At 40.5% G+C, this 19,581-nt stretch overlaps 2 protein-coding genes across 2 annotated transcripts; one reads left to right on the forward strand and one right to left on the reverse strand.

Annotated features, from left to right (window-relative positions):
* The first annotated feature begins 1,072 nt into the window (after positions 1-1,072).
* On the forward strand, positions 1,073-4,626 carry lsm4 (LSM4 homolog, U6 small nuclear RNA and mRNA degradation associated). The gene is made up of 5 exons (XM_029001225.1): positions 1,073-1,205; positions 1,828-1,869; positions 2,374-2,472; positions 2,614-2,797; positions 4,167-4,626. The coding sequence occupies exons 1-5, from the start codon at positions 1,203-1,205 to the stop codon at positions 4,265-4,267; spliced, it is 429 nt and encodes a 142-aa protein (XP_028857058.1). The 5' UTR covers positions 1,073-1,202; the 3' UTR covers positions 4,268-4,626.
* Positions 4,627-6,320: 1,694 nt separating this feature from the next.
* On the reverse strand, positions 6,321-19,395 carry rab3ab (RAB3A, member RAS oncogene family, b). The gene is made up of 5 exons (XM_029000310.1): positions 19,307-19,395; positions 12,770-12,997; positions 11,680-11,798; positions 11,477-11,601; positions 6,321-8,868 (listed from the first exon to the last, which is right to left on the reverse strand). The coding sequence occupies exons 2-5, from the start codon at positions 12,995-12,997 to the stop codon at positions 8,678-8,680; spliced, it is 663 nt and encodes a 220-aa protein (XP_028856143.1). The 5' UTR covers positions 19,307-19,395; the 3' UTR covers positions 6,321-8,677.
* Between the last annotated feature and the right edge of the window lie 186 nt (positions 19,396-19,581).

Genomic DNA, 19,581 nt, shown 5'->3' on the forward strand with positions numbered 1-19,581 from the left:
ATACAACAAAATAAACGTAATTGGATAGTCAAACTAGACCCGCCCCTTTCGAAGACGTCATTGTACGTGTTGATATGTGACGAGCAGTATTTCTACTGCTCTGTTTTTTTTTTATACAAATAGTGACTCGTCTCTTGTGCTGAACCTATTTATAGTTTATGGCAAGTAAATATAGATGTAAATATAGTAACAAAAACCCTCTTTAAATTTCTTTTTGACAGATTTCAAATATTACCTTGGTACTATTACTGGATCTTTCAACCGGAAGGATATAAAAACCATACGGATTTTGAATCAGTTTGGTCTCTCTGTTTAACTTATATTTCTTCCTTTTGAGTCTTTTCTCCAAATAATTGTATATAGCCTCTGTATTGTTTTTTTATTTTATTTGTTTATATGCTGCTGCTATGTGCCCCTGGCTTCTAATTAATTAATTAATTAATTAATTAATTAATTAATTTTTAATTTCTTGTAAATGTTTGTTTTTGTTATTAATGTCTGGTGGTTTTAATTGTTTTCTAGAAATTTAATTAAGAAGTTTAAGTATTTTGTACTACTTTCGGTTGGAACGTGATAATATTGAAGCGAAAATATTGATACCATAGTGCAAGCATCGATCCAACACTGATACCAACGATACTATAGAATCGATATTTAGGATTTTAGACAAAGCTAGAATTAATGCTGAGCATGCTGAGCTCTTCATTGAAGGCTTACAATAAATGAACACAATTATTTAAACGGTGCAGACATTAATCAGTGTGTGTGGTCCTTCCAAACCCACATAATTACAGTTTCATTTATTTCATTCATTATTTACAAGCTAAAACAAGTCCATGTCAATAAGTGACAGATGATGGCTAAAGAGAAAATGATGCCCAAAAATAAAGAACACAAATAAAATAAATTGATTTTAATACAACGTTTAAATATAGCTTATACAATATGGGCAATAAATACATTTCATGAATTAATGAATATGAATGAATTTACGTTTTTCTGATCTGCGTTGTATTACCGGTTTGCACTCCAGTACAGTAGGCGGCGATGTTGCATTTAATGTTATGTTATCAGCATGTAATTGTAATCGTAGAAGAAGATCAGCGACCTGCGTCAGATCCCGCGGTAAAGTCGAGTTTTTTTGGTGAATTGCTGCTGGAAGTGAAGTTAGTGTAAGGAACCGCTAATTCGTGTTCGCTGTGATGGTGAGTAAACGTCAGCTCTTGGCTTCGCCCGGCCTGTAACCCGCGTAAATTAGTCTCGTGACACATGACAGTACAGGTCGCGTTAGCTGGCATGCTAACGGCAGGGACATGATGCACAGAACTGTTCTTTGTTTTACCTACTACTATAATACGCGATGGAGTGTTTATCCGCCCCTCTTCCAAACAGCTGGATGCGTTTCAGAGCGCTTCATTCTTAAAGGCGTCTAACGCTGTCAAAAAGTCTCCGAAGCATCATAGCCGAGACTGGGGAATTCGGGACTAGTTTCTATCCTGAGGACATAAAACACCACCCCGACTCCCGTGTGGACCCCGGCATGTCCACTGCTGTTTAATGCAATCTCCCATTGTTACACGGGTTATTGCACAATCCAGGCACAATGCACTTTAACTTAATGCATATCCACTACCCACGTTGCCTGTGTTCTCACTGAATATAATATCTTGCTTGCATTAGCCTTACTAGCCTTACTCTCCTTTTATTTGATTTTATTTAATTATTTTACTTAACCATTCACAGTCAGAACAGGGTGGTTCAGGATGTGTCTCATTGTGTGTCGTACTGAACGTTGTTCTCACTTCAGCCTTTATTGTTCCTTCACAGTTACCCCTCTCTCTGCTGAAGACTGCGCAGAACCACCCGATGGTAAGGACAAGGTTTCCGTCCAGCGTTCACTACGCCTTGCCCGTTCATCACTGGCCCTTCTAGTGCGGTACCGGTCTGTCATTTCCATTTAAATGCCACTACGACATGGCCGGTGATTGAAATGCTGCAAGTTTCCATAGAAACAAAATGATTAGAGGAGTTATGTTACCCGATGCAAATTCCTTTTTTTTTTCTTTTATTGGCATGTGGACATGGCTTCAAGGATTGTCCCAGATAGGAAGCAACTGAGAGCGTTCTGCACTTTATACACAATCTGTGGTTTTCAGAAATTCTGTAGGTCTGTGGTGGCCAGCACCACTTTCTATACAGCCTGCCACTGGTCAGGGTCTGTGGACTGTCTAGATTTCAATCGATAATTGACAGCTTTGTTGAGGCCATTACACAGCAGCATGGAGCATTTGAAGTCTGAGACTCATTGGCATAAAAGTGTTTCATTTTCTCTGGCTAATACTTTCTTTCCTTTTGTGGTGCTTGTCTCTAAAGTTGGTGGAGCTGAAGAATGGAGAAACCTATAATGGTCACTTGGTGAGCTGTGATAACTGGATGAATATCAACCTGCGAGAGGTCATTTGCACCTCCAGGGTAAACTTTTTTTTTTTTTTTCCCTCCTAACCTGAATGAGTGCATTTTACTGCCCTTGGTTTAGTTCACTGACACTTCACAGGGATCTTTGTAACTGCAGAACAGATCGGAATCCAGTTCCATTTCTTTTCAATGCTGTAGGATGGTGACAAGTTCTGGAGAATGCCAGAATGCTACATCCGAGGGAGCACCATTAAGTACCTGCGCATCCCGGATGAGATCATTGATATGGTGAAGGAGGAGGTGGTGTCTAAAGGGCGTGGTCGTGGAGGCATGCAGCAGAACAAGCAGCAAGGGAAGGGTAGAGGAGGCGGAGCTGGAAGAGGTAAACACAGTTTTCGAGATTGCAAAGTTAAAGTAAATTTATTCAGCATGATCAGGTGTTACAAACATCTAGCGGAAAATATGGTGATGCTTCTAGGCCTAAAATATCATACAAAAATGTTTCACCTCTGTTTGGCTGTTTCATCTCAATTTTTCTTCTGATGTGTCATTAGAAATTTTTTTCTGTTTGTGTTTTTAAGCCCCATCCAATTAGGTTGAAATGTGTGGATGAAAGTCATAATGACTACTAAGATCAATTTCGTGATATGATAAATGACACTTGGTTGCATATCAATAAAAACCTCCAAAATGAATAATAACAAAATCTTTCATTTCAAAGTGAAACTTTCAAACTACTTATAAAATTGAAATATTTAGAGCTTTCAAAATAGAATAGTTAGAACATAGATTTTGTCTCAAAAACAGGTACATTTTGAAAAAGATGTACTGCGTATATTAGTGTAAAGGAACTGCTGGATATAGACAGGATATTTAGGGTTAGGTGCTGATACAAGTTTGTCGTCTTGTTGTCGGAACTTTGACTTTTTTGGCTCTCTGGGTTCAGTGTCAGTTCGTCTAAATTCCATATCCATTCCCATCTGGGCTGGTGTTGTGACACCCTCATACGACTAAAAACATGTCAAATGTGCAGGGTGCTTTAAGAGTGCAGTTCTGGTGTAGCTTTGAATGTTGAGGCCAAGAACTTTCTGAGGTGAAGATCTGAGAAGAAGAACTTCTCACCCTTTGAAAAGTTATAATTCCCCTTCAGTAATAATTATCTAGGCTCACCACCTGCCATGGAAGAACAGGAGTTTTTTTATGTATGTTGAATATGGGTTGTAAAAAAAATTAATCAGTCAGGTCTAACTTTTTATGTCCAATTACAGCTGGACATAATGGATTTCTACAGCATCCATTTTTCACTTCTGTGGCATGACAAGCAAGGAGTGCTGTTTTTTTCTGTTTGGCTTAAAAACATGAAGAAAACGTATTTTAATGTAGGGGCAGTGGTGGCTTAGTGGGTAAGTAAATGGACCCCTTATCGGAAAAGTTGCTGATTCGCATCCTGAGCCGCAATGGTGCCACTGAGCAAAGCACCGTCCACAAACGCTGCTCCTTGGGCGCCTGTTGTGATGGGTTAAAAGCAGAGGACTCATTTTGTTGTGTCACCGTGTAGTGTGCTGCAGTGTTTCACAGTGACAATCACTTCACTTTCACTAAACTGTGAGAAAATGACTGATATATCATCTGAGTCTATGTATTTAAAATATAAATTGCATAATTTTACATTAATTTAATCGCACAATCTGACATTGTTAGATTTGTCGTCCAGTCCTAAAGAGATGATTATATACAATTTTTGTTCTCAGGAGTGTTTGGTGGGCGGGGTAGAGGCATGTCTGGAGCTGGCCGTGGGCAACAGCAGGAGAAGAAACCCGGCAAACCACAAGGGGGTAAAAACCAGCACTGACTCACCACCTACCATGATGAACCAGGATGTGTTTTCTCCTCGTCCAGGCCTACAGTGACCAGGCTGTGCTTTGTAAATCCAATTTGTTATCGCGACTGAGGGACTCTTGTGCAGGGTGATATGAGGAGTGGGCTTCAGCTGTAGTTCTGTTTAGTTTTATTTTTATCTGTAAAACATTCTGTGTGTTTTGTTGGGTGGGAGGGATGAAGAAAGTGATGTTTGAGTTTTCTGGCTATTACCTAAGTTGTGTTCTGATGCATTTTACGTTCTGCTGGTTATTACTTTATTTTGTGACCGAAGAAAAATTATGTAATTTAATTACAGGTATAATGTGAATAAACCTGTTTTGTTAGAAACGATTCATATCTATATTATTATTATTATTTTTTTTTTTTTTTGGATGTATATTCCTGATTTAGAATATAGAGAGCAAAGCACCGTCCCCACACACTGCTCCCCGGGCGCATTTCATGGCTGCCCACTGAGCTGATGAGACATTTTGTTGTGGCACCATGTGCTGTGCAGTGTATCACAATAACAATCACTTCACTTTCACTTCAATACACAAAAAGATCCACTAAGGGACTTTTCTTCAGCAGGAATGGCTAACAACACAAAAAAAAAGTTACATTTCATTGTTTCTGGGCTGCACACTAGTGCGGTGACTCTCACACTACCAAGCTCTCTTCATGTTCGCTTTGAGTTCCTTGTACCATCCAAAGAATAGAATAGACTGCCTTTTATATCCACTATACACATGAACAATGAGATCAAAGGCAAGTCCTTCAGTGCAGACATGACTAGAAAATAATACAAGAAAAATAAAAAACAAATTTAAAAGATATAATGAGGTGCCAGAAATGGCAGTAATTATGATAAATGACAGTGCTTCATACATATGGGATGAATAAATAACTGAGTACGGTTTTATATACAGTGAGGGGGGTTGCAGATACCATTGGATTATTGCACATTGTATACCTAGTTAGGTGACATGCACTGACTACTCTGAATTCTCTGCAGTTGTGTGTGCACCCTGCATTAAGATGGTCTCCCATGTTATGACCTTTGGCAGCTGCCACCCTTAGTAGGACTATGGGTCTGGAAAGTAAGTGAGAAAATGGGCGGGAAATGTCCTAAGGGGACAATTACATGTAGGGCTACATTTAAAACAGAAAAGGTCTTGTTGCATAGTGATTACTAGGGATGTTATTAAATGTTAATATTATCAATGTGTTTTGAGAAGTTTATATTAATTTTATTCAAATTGGCATGGAATAATAGTTTTTGTGGCCCACAAGGGGGCGATATTCCTTTAATGTTTGTTGACTGCTCATTCGACAACTTATTTGCAGACATAAGATGTTCCTTGTGAGATTTTGTCTATTTATTACTATAATGAACCATGTAGATATAAACCAGTAATCAGAAGGAAAAATGAAGATAGTTGATGACAGATTGATCTAAACCTTGATTATCATACATAAGGGAATGCTTAGTGTATATTGCTTCAGGATGCCCTCATCAGCACAAATGTGCTCCTTACAGGATTCAGAACAAGTTCAGCAGCCTCATTCAAGAATTTTGTGCACTCAGCAAACCAGCTCCACCTTAAGAACCCAGTCTGCCTTATAGTCACCATAGAAACGGAAGAGAGCTGCTTATGCAGGCCTTCTGCTGACATCATTTTCCCATGGGAAAGCTGGCTATTTTCACAGTCTCTGTATTTAAGGCATCATGCAGGCATCTATTAATAAAGAAGTAAAGTCTGATGATAACAAGTTCAGAAACAGCCTCAGTCTGAGCAGACTTTATATTCCAGTTCAATAAGGGCAATCAGAAAATGCTATGATCAAAGGTTTTATTTTAAGTACCAACATGACCTTGCCTGCCTGTTCAGAGAAAGTAAAAAAAAAAAAAAAAAGAAAGAAATCGGAAAATCAGGGGTCTGGTTTCTCACTGACTGGAGTATTTGAATAATCTACACACTGCTCATAAACTGACACAATGTATACAAAAAATATATATTTTACTGACTGAAACCACAGAGCAGCACAGTTTCATATGTATTTATTTTAATTGGTCATCTGAAATATCTCCACAACATGTACAGCAGATTTGGTAATTTTAACAATTTAACATTTTGACACAATTTCCCTTATTGTAATAATAGTACTACTGCATAACATTTTTTCAATGTACATATTTTTTTTCTTCCAACATTAGAAAACAAACTTTAAAAAAAAAAATGTAAACCAGGTCAAACACTATGCAGAGAAATATCCTGTCAAATGCACATTCTGAAACAACAAACAGAAGGAATACATTTTTTTGGTTGATTTTTTTGTTGTTTTTTTCAGAGAAAACCAACAACCAAGCATGAATTCTGACTTGAAGTTGTCTATAAGGAGTTCAGAGCACAATAAACAAAACAATATTAAGCATTTCCCCTCCGTTTTGTCTTCTTTTGGTCTTGCCTCGGTGTAAACATAAGCCATAATAATACAGTCCACCACTGGATGAGCCTGACCTCAGATTTCAATCATGTTCTCACATTATCTCACTTCTGAACAACAATGGGTTCAAACACACAGCACCATATATTTCAAAACAGACATCATTAAAATAAACTAAAAAAGACCCTGCAGACTGGACCATTACACACGTAAAATCGCACAAAAAATGACTGAATGACAGTTTGCATTTCTTTCCTTTTGCTGGGCTGGCAGATGCAGTGACCGCAAAGGCCAGTGTTTATGTGTACTCTAGACATTGTAGATGTTGAAGAAATTACAGAGGAAAGCAAAATCCTGAAAACCTCTCCAGACAGAGTTGACGTCAGAAATGTCATTAACACAGAAAAAAATCGGCGCTTTAGTATTGCTTCTTCAAAGTTACATAATCATTCACAAGCAGGCACACACAAAAGCTTAGCTTTTTTTTTTTTTTTTTTAAATATCTTTTTCATATATTTTTTTGCAATCCTGGAATCAACACAACACAATTCACACTGGAGTTGAATGACATCAACGTATTTACACAGGAAGACTGCAGAGCCAGCTAAAGACCATTTTTTTTCTGCGAGGCAGGGGTGAGGGGTCAGAGGATCATACAAATTACATCAGGAACATCAACAGTGATATGCTTCAACAGCTTCCTCATCACCCAAACTGTCCAAATCACATCACTAATGAATACAGCGTTTCTGTAGTCACCTCCATCCCAGGCAATATTTGCATAAACAGATCGGTCATAACAGTCCCTGGTCAAATCGATTCAACGCTTAAAATAAAGGTGACACTTTCAATATCATAACAGAGGAATGTCATAGATATATTTTTCTACTATGGTAACAATATTAAAATCTGTGTATATCATCAATCATTTTTGGACAAAAAATAAATCTGACATTGACTTGGCCTGATTCAATGGCCTTAATATGTTCACGTGTGATGAAACCATGACAAAAAAAAAGAAATAATAACAACAGTAAAAAGGCCAAAAAAGCACAGAGGATTAAAATTTGAGCTTTCCATGAATCTATTGCACTTTGCATTGGCCCAGCTAAGCAATGTATTTTGAATGAACTGATCTGAACTACTGGACTCAATTTGTAGTGCAGATCTTAAACAGCTTTTTTCTACACATTTATATGTACACCTGCTAGGCATGCCAACTTCATTAATATTTTCTGTTAAGTACAAGTCTTCAGTTATGCCATTTGTTCAGCACAGAAACCAAGAAAAAACTAAATTATTCATATTCCATATTTATGACACAATATGCAGTTTTAAATGCCTCTGTAATATTATACCTGTATTGTACTACATAATATTAATATATACATCTGAAATAAATATAAAGACACGTCTGTTCTCTTCTTAAATTAACCTATTCTTTGTTCATAGGCCATATACTAGGAGAAATAAAATTCACAAAGAATACAAAAATATAGATTAAAACAAAAACACACAGAGAGGCAGGCCCTTGCGAGGCTAAGACATGAGTTTGATGCGAGACATGCTGATAAGGACAGTGCTGCATGCACACTTGGTGTTCCTGAGGAGGCGCTCTAGAGAACCCGCTGGAATATTCCCACACCAAATGCCTCCAACTGTCAAAAACAAACCGACCGCTCTTATGGCTTTCCTTATCTTTGATGAGGGACAGGGTTGAAATCAATGGGGAAATGAAAGAGCTGTGTTTGTTTTCTATGGGAAACTGATGGGAGGAGCATTGATACACAAGAGGTGTGGTGCGGGTGAGACCACAGGTTGGTACAAAAGCTGTACCCCTTTAGTGGCAGCCCTGGCAGAAAGGGAGGTGAACAGTGTATGTGTGTGTGTGTGTGTGTGTGTGTGTGTGTGTGTGTGTGTGCGTACGTGTGTATGTGAGTGAGCAAGTGGAAGTTTAGCATGCACAGTCCTGGTGCGGGGCTGCAGGCTGCTCTGTGAGCTGGGGTCCCTGCTTGGCCCCGGTGACTGCAGGGTCAGCAGCATCCAGGCTCTCGGACATCTTCTCACAGATGATGTCCACTAGCCTCTCGAACGTCTGCTTAACATTGATGTTGTCTTTGGCACTGGCCTCAAAAAATTCGAAACCTGCAACACACAAACAGATTAACAAACAGAGTTGAGGCATCATTGAGAAAGTTCCCATTTATATTTTAAAATATATATATATTTTTAAATAGATATAAAAATAAAAAACTGCTTTTTGCAGATGATGTGGTCCTCCTAGCTTCATTAGGCTCTGACCTTCTGCTCTTTCTGGGTAGGTTCGCAGCCGAGTGTGAAGCGGCTGGGATGAGGATCAACACCTCCAAATCTGAGACCATGGTTCTCGACCGGAAAAGGGTGGCTTGCCCACTCCAAGTCAGGAGAGAGGTCCTGCCTCAAGTGGAGGAGTTTAAGTATCTCAGGGTTTTGAGGAGACCGACAGGTGGATTGGGGCAGCATCGGCAGTGATGCAGACGCTGAACCGATCTGTCGTGGTGAAGAGGGACCTGAGCCGGATAGCAAGGCTCTCGATCTATGTTCCAATCCTCACCTAAGTTCATGAGGTTTGGGTAATTACCAAAAGAACGAGATTGGGGATACAAGTGGCTGAGGAGCTGGTGGAGGTGGCTGGGGAGAGGGCTGTCTGGGATTCCCTACTTGGGATGCTGCCCCCGCGACCCGGACCCGGATTAGTGGAGGAAAATGACATGAGATATAAAAATTAAACAAGAAATAGATAACATTAGAAATACTGATGTAGTTGAAGAAGGCTCGTGTGATTGCACATTTCATCTGTGGAACTGCTTTCAACTGCACTAAGATAATGGCACTAATTGCAATAAGGTAACTAAGATAAGTGACAGACTGACACAGTTTAAAGTTAAAGTGAAGTGATTGTAACATGTGATACACAGCAGCACAGAACACGGTGCACACAGTGAAATTTGTCCTCTGCATTTAACCCATCACCCTGAGTGAACAGTGGGCAGCCATGACAGGCGGTCGGGGGCCGTGTGTGGGGACGGTGCTTTGCTCAGTGGCACCTCAGTGGCACCTTGGTGGATTGGGATTTGAACCGGCAACCTTCTGATTACGGACCCCCTTCCTTAACCACTAGGCCACCACTACCCCAGTTAGTGTTATAGTCAGTCACCACAAGCTGGCAAAATCAAACCTGGAAAAGATGCATGGAGAAGACATTGACCCAAAGACTAACATTTTATAAAACCTACCTCACAGAATTCCTAAATCATATTGATTTTTATGTCATTTTTTCACCGATTCATAAGGCCTTAACCCTTTTCTGGCTTCCACTGATTTTTGTTCTTGTGTTTTGTTGTTAAACCACAACCATCCCAGTATGATGTATAGCAAATGAAAAGTGAAGTGATTGTCATTGTGAAACACTGCAGCATAGCAAATGGTGCACACAACGAAATGTGGCCTCTGCTTTTAACCCATCACCCTTTGCGAGCAGTGGGCAGCCATGACAGGTGCCCGGAGAACAGGTGCTTTGATCAGTGGCACCTTGATGGTTCAGAATTCGAACCAGCAACCTTAGGAGTCTGTTTCCTTACATCTTGTTTCTCACTGGTCTATTGTACAGGTTTATGGAAGTGTTTTCACCACATTGTATGATTTGTGGGATAAGAACTTCACGGTAACATCTCCACTTTTTATTTACTTTATGCTACCCTCGTGCTAACATTGGACTAACACACCCACATAGTGCTAGGAGCTCTGTGCATGCTCCATAATTCCCCTCCAGTCGTAGACTTGGAGGGAGGTAACATCTGTATTTGGAACATTTCATAATGATAATTCTTGTTTTGGTTTCTGATGTAATAGGTATATTAGACCACCTACTGTAGCAGATTCTGACGAGATAAATTCATTTCCATCCTATGCTTGTATAGTGGAAGCATGACTAAAATGGTACATTTAGTCATGTTTCAGAGACAGAGACTCTCTGTTAACCCTGCTTTGGTTACTACATTTTGCTTATTTAGTTCCAACATACATTTTTTTTGCTTCTCTTACTCTTTTTGCATCTCTTTCCGAAATTCAGCCGTGGTGCAGAATTATAGCCACATTTAGGGACGAGAAGGTGGGACGAGAAGGAAAGCGACCTATAGCAGCGCGTGGGCATTCGTGGATATGAAGTCATCAACACTTTCACAAACATCAACTGTTTGCCGCAAAAAGGAACTTGTGTCGATGTTTTCTCAGAAAATAATTAATTAACCCACTGGTTCTTCAGAGTCTCACATGACAGAACTAAAAAAAATTTATTTGTGCTAATTTTTTCAACCAGTCACCAAGCAACTACAATGCTTTGCACATTTTCAAGCCACAATGGTCGATGGAGTACTTGTTTAGAGTATGGGTGGGAAATTATCTGGATGGAGAAAGGGGAGGTAACCTTTCCCCTTATGACAATATAAGGGGAGAAATTCCAGATCTGACTGCCTGAGCTGCCACTCAGAATGACCAAAGCACTCTTCATACATATTGCCATTTCTAGCCACTTCATAACCATAGAGAGGCTAGTGGAGCTCTCACAAAGTGAATTTTTCATAAAAGGGGTGTTACTTCAAAACAAATATCCTGTCTGACTAGATTAACATTTGTATGAGAAATATTGTCATTGACGATATTTTGAGTATATAATTCTTCGGAACATTCCATTCTGTCGGCACTACACACTCACCCAGGTGTTCTGAGAGCTGCCTTCCCCTCTCAGATGCCACCACCCTTTCGTCCTCCATGTCGCATTTGTTTCCTACAAGCAGGACCTGAGCATTGTCCCAGGAGTAGGTCTTAATTTGGGTGGACCTGTAGAAGAAGCACAAATAAGGTATTGATACTGATCCAAAATACAAAAAAATTGGTGGGTATTTCCAAAAATCTTACCAGTCCTGCACAGCATTGAAGGACTCCTCGTTGGTGATGTCATACATGAGGATGAATCCCATGGCTCCCCTGTAGTATGCTGTAGTGATGGTCCTGTAGCGTTCCTGCCCTGCTGTGTCCTTCACAACAGAAAAAAACAGGGTTAAATGTCTGCATATTGGTGCTGGAGACCAGGTTCAAACCCTACTTACTACCATTGTGTTCCTGAGAAAGACACTATACCCTGAGTGTCTCCAGGGGGACAGTCCCTGTAACTTCTGATTGTAAGGCACTCTGGATAAGGGCATCTGATAAATGCCATAAATGTAATTGTAAATGCTGTGGTTTAAATAATTGTAAATAAGTGGTTTAGTGGTCAATTTAGTGGTCATTAAGTGAAATCAGACAGTCCTCTATAGCTATACCAAATTCACTGGTACTAAAAGGTTGTCTTGAAATGCATTCTTGAAATCTCTCCTATATACCTGCCTGCAAAAGATATACTTGCTGAATCATTAGATGGGCAGAACTGTTGAAAGATTCAATAAACTGTTTGCTAGTTTGTCCCATTTAACAATAACAACACACCATGGATGGATTTGGGCATCAAGTGAAGAGAATGGAGAAGAGGAGCACTAGACTCAGTGAAACTAGATATGCCCTCAGCAGTGGCACTCTTAACCCCTACAGGGCCAAATGCAACAGGGACAGACCTAAACAGCCGACTGTACTAATATTAACTTAAACTGCGTCCTAATACAGACAATGTCCACAGTTTGCTTTCCGCAGATCACTGAACCTCTATCAGGTCTGTTCAAAGCAAATAGAGTGTAAAGAGAATGGGCTGTAGTGTGAGGTGGAAGGCCTGGCCGCTCTGTGTGAAGAGGGGGATGGCGCATGGGGGAGGGGAGGAATGTGATAGGCCTAAAGGCTGAAGTGGTGCAGAGGCTGCTTTCCTCTTTCGAACTCATATCATCAAAAATGATATTTGTCCATTCACGCAGAAGCGTTTGACACAAAGGACGGCCACTTACATGCATGCCATTTTTTCATGCATTTTTAAATCCTTCCCAGTTCCATTAATCTGGTATTCCCGTAATGGAATTCTTACCCAGATCTGCAGCTTGATCCTCTTGTCATTCCTGTAGATTGTCTTCACCTTAAAATCGATGCCCACTGTGCTGACAAACGCAGGAGTGAAGGAATCGTCAGCGTAACGGAACAGAAAGCTGGTTTTGCCTACACTGCTGTTGCCTATGATGAGAATCTTGAACATATAGTCGAAGTTCTGGTCAGAGGACTCCTTCTGTCCATAGCGAGAGTCTGTAGCTGAGGCCATCTGAGAGAGAGCCAAGGAAAACAGAGTTAGAACATGGCTGACCATTCATGGGGTTTCTGAAGACTCTCTTTCTCCATCTATAGCCAAAAACACTCATGTCACTAGCACTGACCTGTACACACACACTGTGAATTATGAGACAGCTAATGAGGGCTGAAGACACACACTGCATTTAGTTATTCACTGTTCAAACATAATCAAGCACAGTATGACACACCCTAGTCCAGATCTGCTGGAAGGCAGGTCATGTGTCATGTATATTTGTCCTACACGTGGTTGCCATGGTTCTGGCATGACTGAATATATGCTCGGTGAGTAGTAGAAACTGTATAAATCAGTGGTTCTCAAACTCTTTTCTTGTGAACCTGCCGAGTGGCTAGACACAGGAAAAGAACAGGAGTACCCACTAAAACTACCATATCATCAAATATGAAACATTTATTTATCATAGTTTACCTAATATATGTTTAATATAGGTTAAATGCTCATTCAAATGCACATGCAATTGTTTAGTTAACGTCAGATTCAGTATTTTGTTCCAGTGATGGCTGTAGATCAGTGAGATTTCATCAGTTCATTTATCAACCTACAGAAAACCAACCAGCACGTGACACAGCCAGGCAGCAAAAATCAATGAGAGTGACAGGCTTAATCAGTCACCAGCATAAACGATATTTCCAGACATTTCACAAATTTCATTTCATTTTTGTACAGTTGTGACATGGCCATGGAATACTAAATAAAGGTTACAAGTCACACTTTTTGTGTTTTCAAAATATATCATAATTAAGACGCATACATCTCCTAATTCACACTGAGCTTTTGACTAAGCTGGAAGAAGTGCAAAGTTTCTTATTATGTGATCACAAAATGCTGTCACAATATAATTAATTCCAGAGCTGAAAATACAGTCACAGCACAAAAATTAATCAGCTAATCTAGTGACCACATTAAATGGAATGCACAAAGCGGTGGGAGTGAAAAATACCTTCCGCATCCCGTTCAGGGCTCCTGACCAACCAAAAGTGGTCTGAACATATAGAAGAGCTACTGTGGCTGATAACTGTTAATAAAAAGACATTAGCATACGGTGCATGACTGTGTTTTGGGCTGCTAACCAGACATGGTAATGATGATGATCCATACATGGGTCAGTGATGTGGGTACATGAGCGAACATGAAATAGACCACATAGCAATGGAGGTAGGTTTCCATGTTTGAAGAATCAAATTTCCTTCACACAATGTGGGTGGCTGTGCGGCAATTACCTGGGGAAGACATAGTACTAGGATGCACTATGGGAAGGTGAGCTGGTGGAAAACCGTGGCTCCTTGTTCAATAATGTACCCTGCCACACTGCAAAAATTATTCAAGAACTGTTTGGGATGCACAGCAATTCTCCAGATTCAACAGCTCACAATCCAATGGAGCATTTGTGGATGTGCTGGAGAAAACAAGTCCAATCCATGGAGACATGCCATCACAATGTATAAACATATGTACAATAAACATATCTGTGGCATTTGTTCCAGCAAATATGAACTGCTCAATATATACATACACATGCTCAGCTGTTTCATATATTTTTTACAACATAATGAAGACCATTCATAGGCCATCATTACTTTATGAAAAGGTTATGAATCTGCTGAACGGTGGGAGGTTCTAAAGAAAAGTGCAGCTCTTTTGAGTACGGACATGGCTGTAGTACGCCTGTCAGTGAGTTCTATTTCGGGTTGTAGGATCAATAGTTGTTACTGAGCTGCTGTTGTTGGATTTAGGTGTGTCAGTCCGGCCGTGTGAGGCACGCTTTGACCTTGAGAACACACCACTGTGTTCTCTGCTGTTAACAAGGCCAAGCATGTACTATGGTACTGTAAATGAAAGTTGAACAAAGTTAATCAGGTGTGTGTGGACACACACATCAGGTGAAAGATGAATGCATGGCCTGTTCCAGCAGAGCTACATCATTTACACCTTTCTGAGTTTACGCAGTTGGCAGGTTAGGCCTTATCAGGGCTCTTAGTTTTGTAACTCAAAATCTATAGAAACCGAATGAGAATTGCTGGTGTCTTCCTCTTGCAAGTCGCTTTGGATAAAAGCGTCTGCTAAGTAAAGTAAAGTAAAGTAAAGTAAAGTAATGCATTTGAGTGATTTGTGCAGTTCTCTGTATGGAGGGAAGGTTTGGAAAATGGGCACAAGATGCATCCAGATTAGGTGAAATGATTGGTCTGGACTGCCACCTCCAAGATGTTTAGCATGAATGTATGACAGGGGTGTAACTAGAGGTGTGAACCTTCACTGGTTCCAGTTGATTACGATTATCAATGCTTGGATGCATCCCATTAATTTTCTATATTACTTCACATGATGTTTTCAAATACATGAGTTAAGGTCTCATTCACCCATTTGGATGCTTTGATTTGCTGCAATGATCAGAAAAACTGATGGTGGAGGCGATAGTTTTTCTGCTCATTGTAGCAAATCTGAAGCTGCTTTCAGACCAAACGCAGCATGCGCCGTGAGGTTCGCACCACGCTTGCCACATGGGCTCAGATCAGGCAGCCACACTACCGGCACTACTTTTTAACAAGAAATTTTATGCCGGCATCTGAGAAATCAACAAGCAACATCATTATGATATAATCGTTTATGTCCTGCACTGCAGTGATGCAGAATCGAGCACAGAAACGCGATGCATCAACTAGTTTAAACACCTCTATCTGAATTTTCACTATTTCAAATCCATGGGTCGGTACCCCAATTTTCTACACAAGAAAAGAGATGTTGCTCTAAAAACCAGACCTCATTGCTTTCTGATGGGGGATCTAGTGGCCGTTATATAAGGAGCGCTCTGTGGTATGGTACATTAAACTGTAGGTGTGTGTGACTGGTGAGTCCCCACCATGCGCCCAATGTTCCGGGATGGGCTCCGGAAGCAGCAACCGTGATTTGGATTCAGTGAGTGAGTGAATGAAATAGATGTGTTATTTGCTTAACTTGCTGAGTGAATTACATGTGTCTCAATGTAAAATGAAAAATAAATTTGGCTCCATGGGATCCATTCTACACCTGGTTAGTTTTTTTTTATTTTATTTTATACCTATGGCTCAGCACAAAAAAAGGTCAACAGCATAGAAACTCCTGCTATGACAGGTGAAGAAATATTTAAACCCACTCCAATCTTAAGAAAACTCCCCAAATTGTTTGCATTTTCATATCTCAGGAAATATAATTTCATAACCCTAAGCATCTAAACTGTTCTAACATCTAGACTGTGAGGTCTGTATTGGTTTTCTGTGATCCACACATATTTGATTATTGAAATAGACATTGTGGCCCATCTACCGCTGCATAGGTCACATTAAAAAGCTTCAATTCATAAACACAATGACTTCAGCAGATGATGGAGAGAAAAGTGCAAGGACTGGCTAAAGATGAGATGCCCATCCTTTTCAACCAACAGAGTGTATGGGCAGAGATGTTATGAATGCTGTTGGGAGTCTGAGCTGGATTGCTTTTTCTCAGAGACCTGGATTGTGTATCACAAAAAATTTAAATAGAATTGTGAGAACTGAAGTTGAATTAAGAGAAGCCAATTTGCGTTACATGTTTAGAAAATTAAGTGATTGTCATAATGATACACTGCAGTGCACACAATTAAATGTGTCCTCTGCTTTTAATCCATCACCCTTGGTGAGCAGTAGGCAGCCATGACAGGTGCCCGGGGAGCAGTGTGTGGGGATGGTGCTAGTCCACCACTGCCCCAAATTTAGGGATGTAAAATGCTGTTGCAATTTCCTTGGAATTCAGAAGCAATTTAAAACATTCAGATTCAGTGTGTACAATACATATTCAAAAATCTTCCAATTCAATTTCAGATTGTGCAATTCAGATTCAAATATATTCAATTCAATTATGTTTTTACTGGCACAAATCTCCCAGTGTCCAGTAGAGTGTCAGTCTGGCATTTATTTGGCATGTAGTTTGGGAGCATTTTTAAAAAGTCTTTGGAAATCAATGAGATTTGAAAAGGGTGCTGGAAAGAATGTCTGTGCTTTAAACTGGTTTTGGACTGTTCTCATGTTCTGTCAAATGCATTTTCAGCATCATTAACAAATATACAGTAATATGCTGATAAATTCCACAGCACCAAGCCCTATTATTCACAGACTAGACATCCTTTGAAGAAATGTTCACTTTCTCCAAAGGCTTACTGCTAAGACTACCAGCAGCTCAAACAAACCCCTGACAAAATGTGCATTTGTGTGACTGTGGAAGGAATGAGAACAACCAAATTATCCAGAGATCAAAGTTGTAAAAAATGAATGCATGTCACATTTGGAGTATTTCACCATTTATATAAGTCTATTCAGCATTTGAGCACCACCTTATCAGGAAGAATGCCTGATAATGCTCACAGACCAGTCCTTGTCTTTCAAGGAAAATAAATCAGTTCTCATTACAGAACTCTACCCGATACTGATGACAACCGACACCGGTCCTACTGGCACCAAGAACTGCCGTTACAGCTTTATTCTGAATCTGAAGACACCACATACTGCACTGTTTTCAATACTTACTAAAGAATAGTTTAATCAAATCCAATGCAGAAAACCCGTCCTTCAATCGTAGTTATATATTTATAAATATTTAAGATCTTGGATACAACCATCACTTCATTATGAATTATGATAAGTTTGCAATTCAAACTAAAAAGAGATCCATTTCAGCCCACACAAACCCAACACTCTTTGTTTTAACCCATCAGTGTATGGATGCACTCATCAGTCGAGCGCATGTTGAGGGATGTGAAATGTTTGCTACCAGTTTGATTGTTTCCACAGCGCTGTGGGAGAATGCCAACCCTACCTGAGCCTGTGAAATCCGACCCATTCTGTCCTTCAACGGGGCTCAAGTTCCGACCGGATTCCAGTGAGCTTGCGTGTGTTCTGCTGCCGGTGTTTAAATCGCATTGTGTGTGTAACATGGCCTGGCCTTATCGGGGAAGCAGATAGGTTCATTATAGACAGGGGACGATTGCATTTCGAAATATTCTGAAAGGTCCACTGTCACAGTGACTAAGATCTTCATTTCCTGAACATTTTCAAGGTTCTCTGACTCACTCCTGTCTTGCCATCTAGATAATGTTGCATTTTAAAGTAAAAAAAAAGCATTAAAAAGCTTTAGTTGAAGATAAAAAGAAGAGGGCAGCAACATCTCAGCTCTCAGTAACCTGAGTCAGCTCAGCATTAGACTGTGACCAAACAACGACTAATCTTTAGATTACAGACTGGGCCTAGACACGCCTTCTCCAGCCACGCAGTGCACCACGGAGACGTGCGCCAAAGAGAATGGGTCACTAGTGTGACCCCGACTCTTCCGAAGCCCATCCCTGATCCCACCGCATGATGCTGCAGAGGGAGTGAAGCTGTAATCGGCGGATGGAAGGCGCTCCATCCGCATGATGAGCTGTAGGGTAATGAACACGTTCATCACAACATCAGACATCAGAGCGAATCACAGGCCGACACGTCGACGAAGAGCAAACAAGGGCTAAGATGGGAGTCGCCCCACCCATCCCTGTCCAGAATCTCCAGCAGAAGGGAAACGGTTGAGCTATAAATAGGACAGCTGACTGGCTTTTTCAAATGTATGTGTGTGTGTGTGTGTGTGTGTGTGTGTGTGTGTGTGTGTGTGTGGAACCAAAACACAGAGCTCTTCTTGTGGGAGGATGCTTTTTGGCAGCAACTCCATTAGAGCTCTCTGTTCCCCTCACGGTTCTGGGTCTTTGTGAAGTCAGAGGTGCTGTTGTGACGTAGCGCAGCGTGTTGCGTAACACATTCTCACCGTTCCCTCGTCAAAACACGCCAGTTAAAAGAATTATATAAAATGTATGCGATTGATATGTATTAAAATGATTAAGAAAGCATGTAAAGCGTGTTCCAGTATAAGTACGACACGAGAGCGATTTTAATGTATTTTGTTGTGACAGCATCTGCTGATTCGGACGCTGGCTGGCTGACTGGGTGTCGTTGTGAGGATGCTGCCCGCGACCGTATGTTCTCCACCGGAGGAGATATTCCGGTCAATTCCTCCCGATTATCACGGAAATGCACATTTTCACGTCAAATGTGTCACTGGCGTTTCTGTGGATGACGTCTTTATTTAAAACATCATATGTCAAATGAAGGTTACGAGCATGCGACGTTTCAGCGCTAAATTCGGTCAGAAATGAACTCGACAAAAAAAAGCTGAGGATTTCACCTCGCGTCCGAACAGAAGGAAATATTAAAAGCGCTCACTCACCGTTAGGAATATTTTTCAGCTCCCAATGCGCCAATGCTGCACCTAGCCCAGCACCTGCAGAAACACTGACGTCACTTGACAGGCGTGTGACGACACGAACAGGCGGAGCTTGCGCTTGCGCCACATCTGGGGCCTTGACTGACAGCTTAGATGACCAATCAGAACCTTACTCGTCATTAAAACGGGTTTCAATATCCACAAAAGGGCAGACTTGCTTATATATTATTCAGCCCTGTCGTCCCTCTATAATTAATTAATGAGAAAACAGAATTAGA

The sequence above is a fragment of the Denticeps clupeoides genome, chromosome 13 (genome assembly GCF_900700375.1).
Source record: "Denticeps clupeoides chromosome 13, fDenClu1.1, whole genome shotgun sequence".
Classification (NCBI taxonomy): Eukaryota; Metazoa; Chordata; class Actinopteri; order Clupeiformes; family Denticipitidae; genus Denticeps; species Denticeps clupeoides.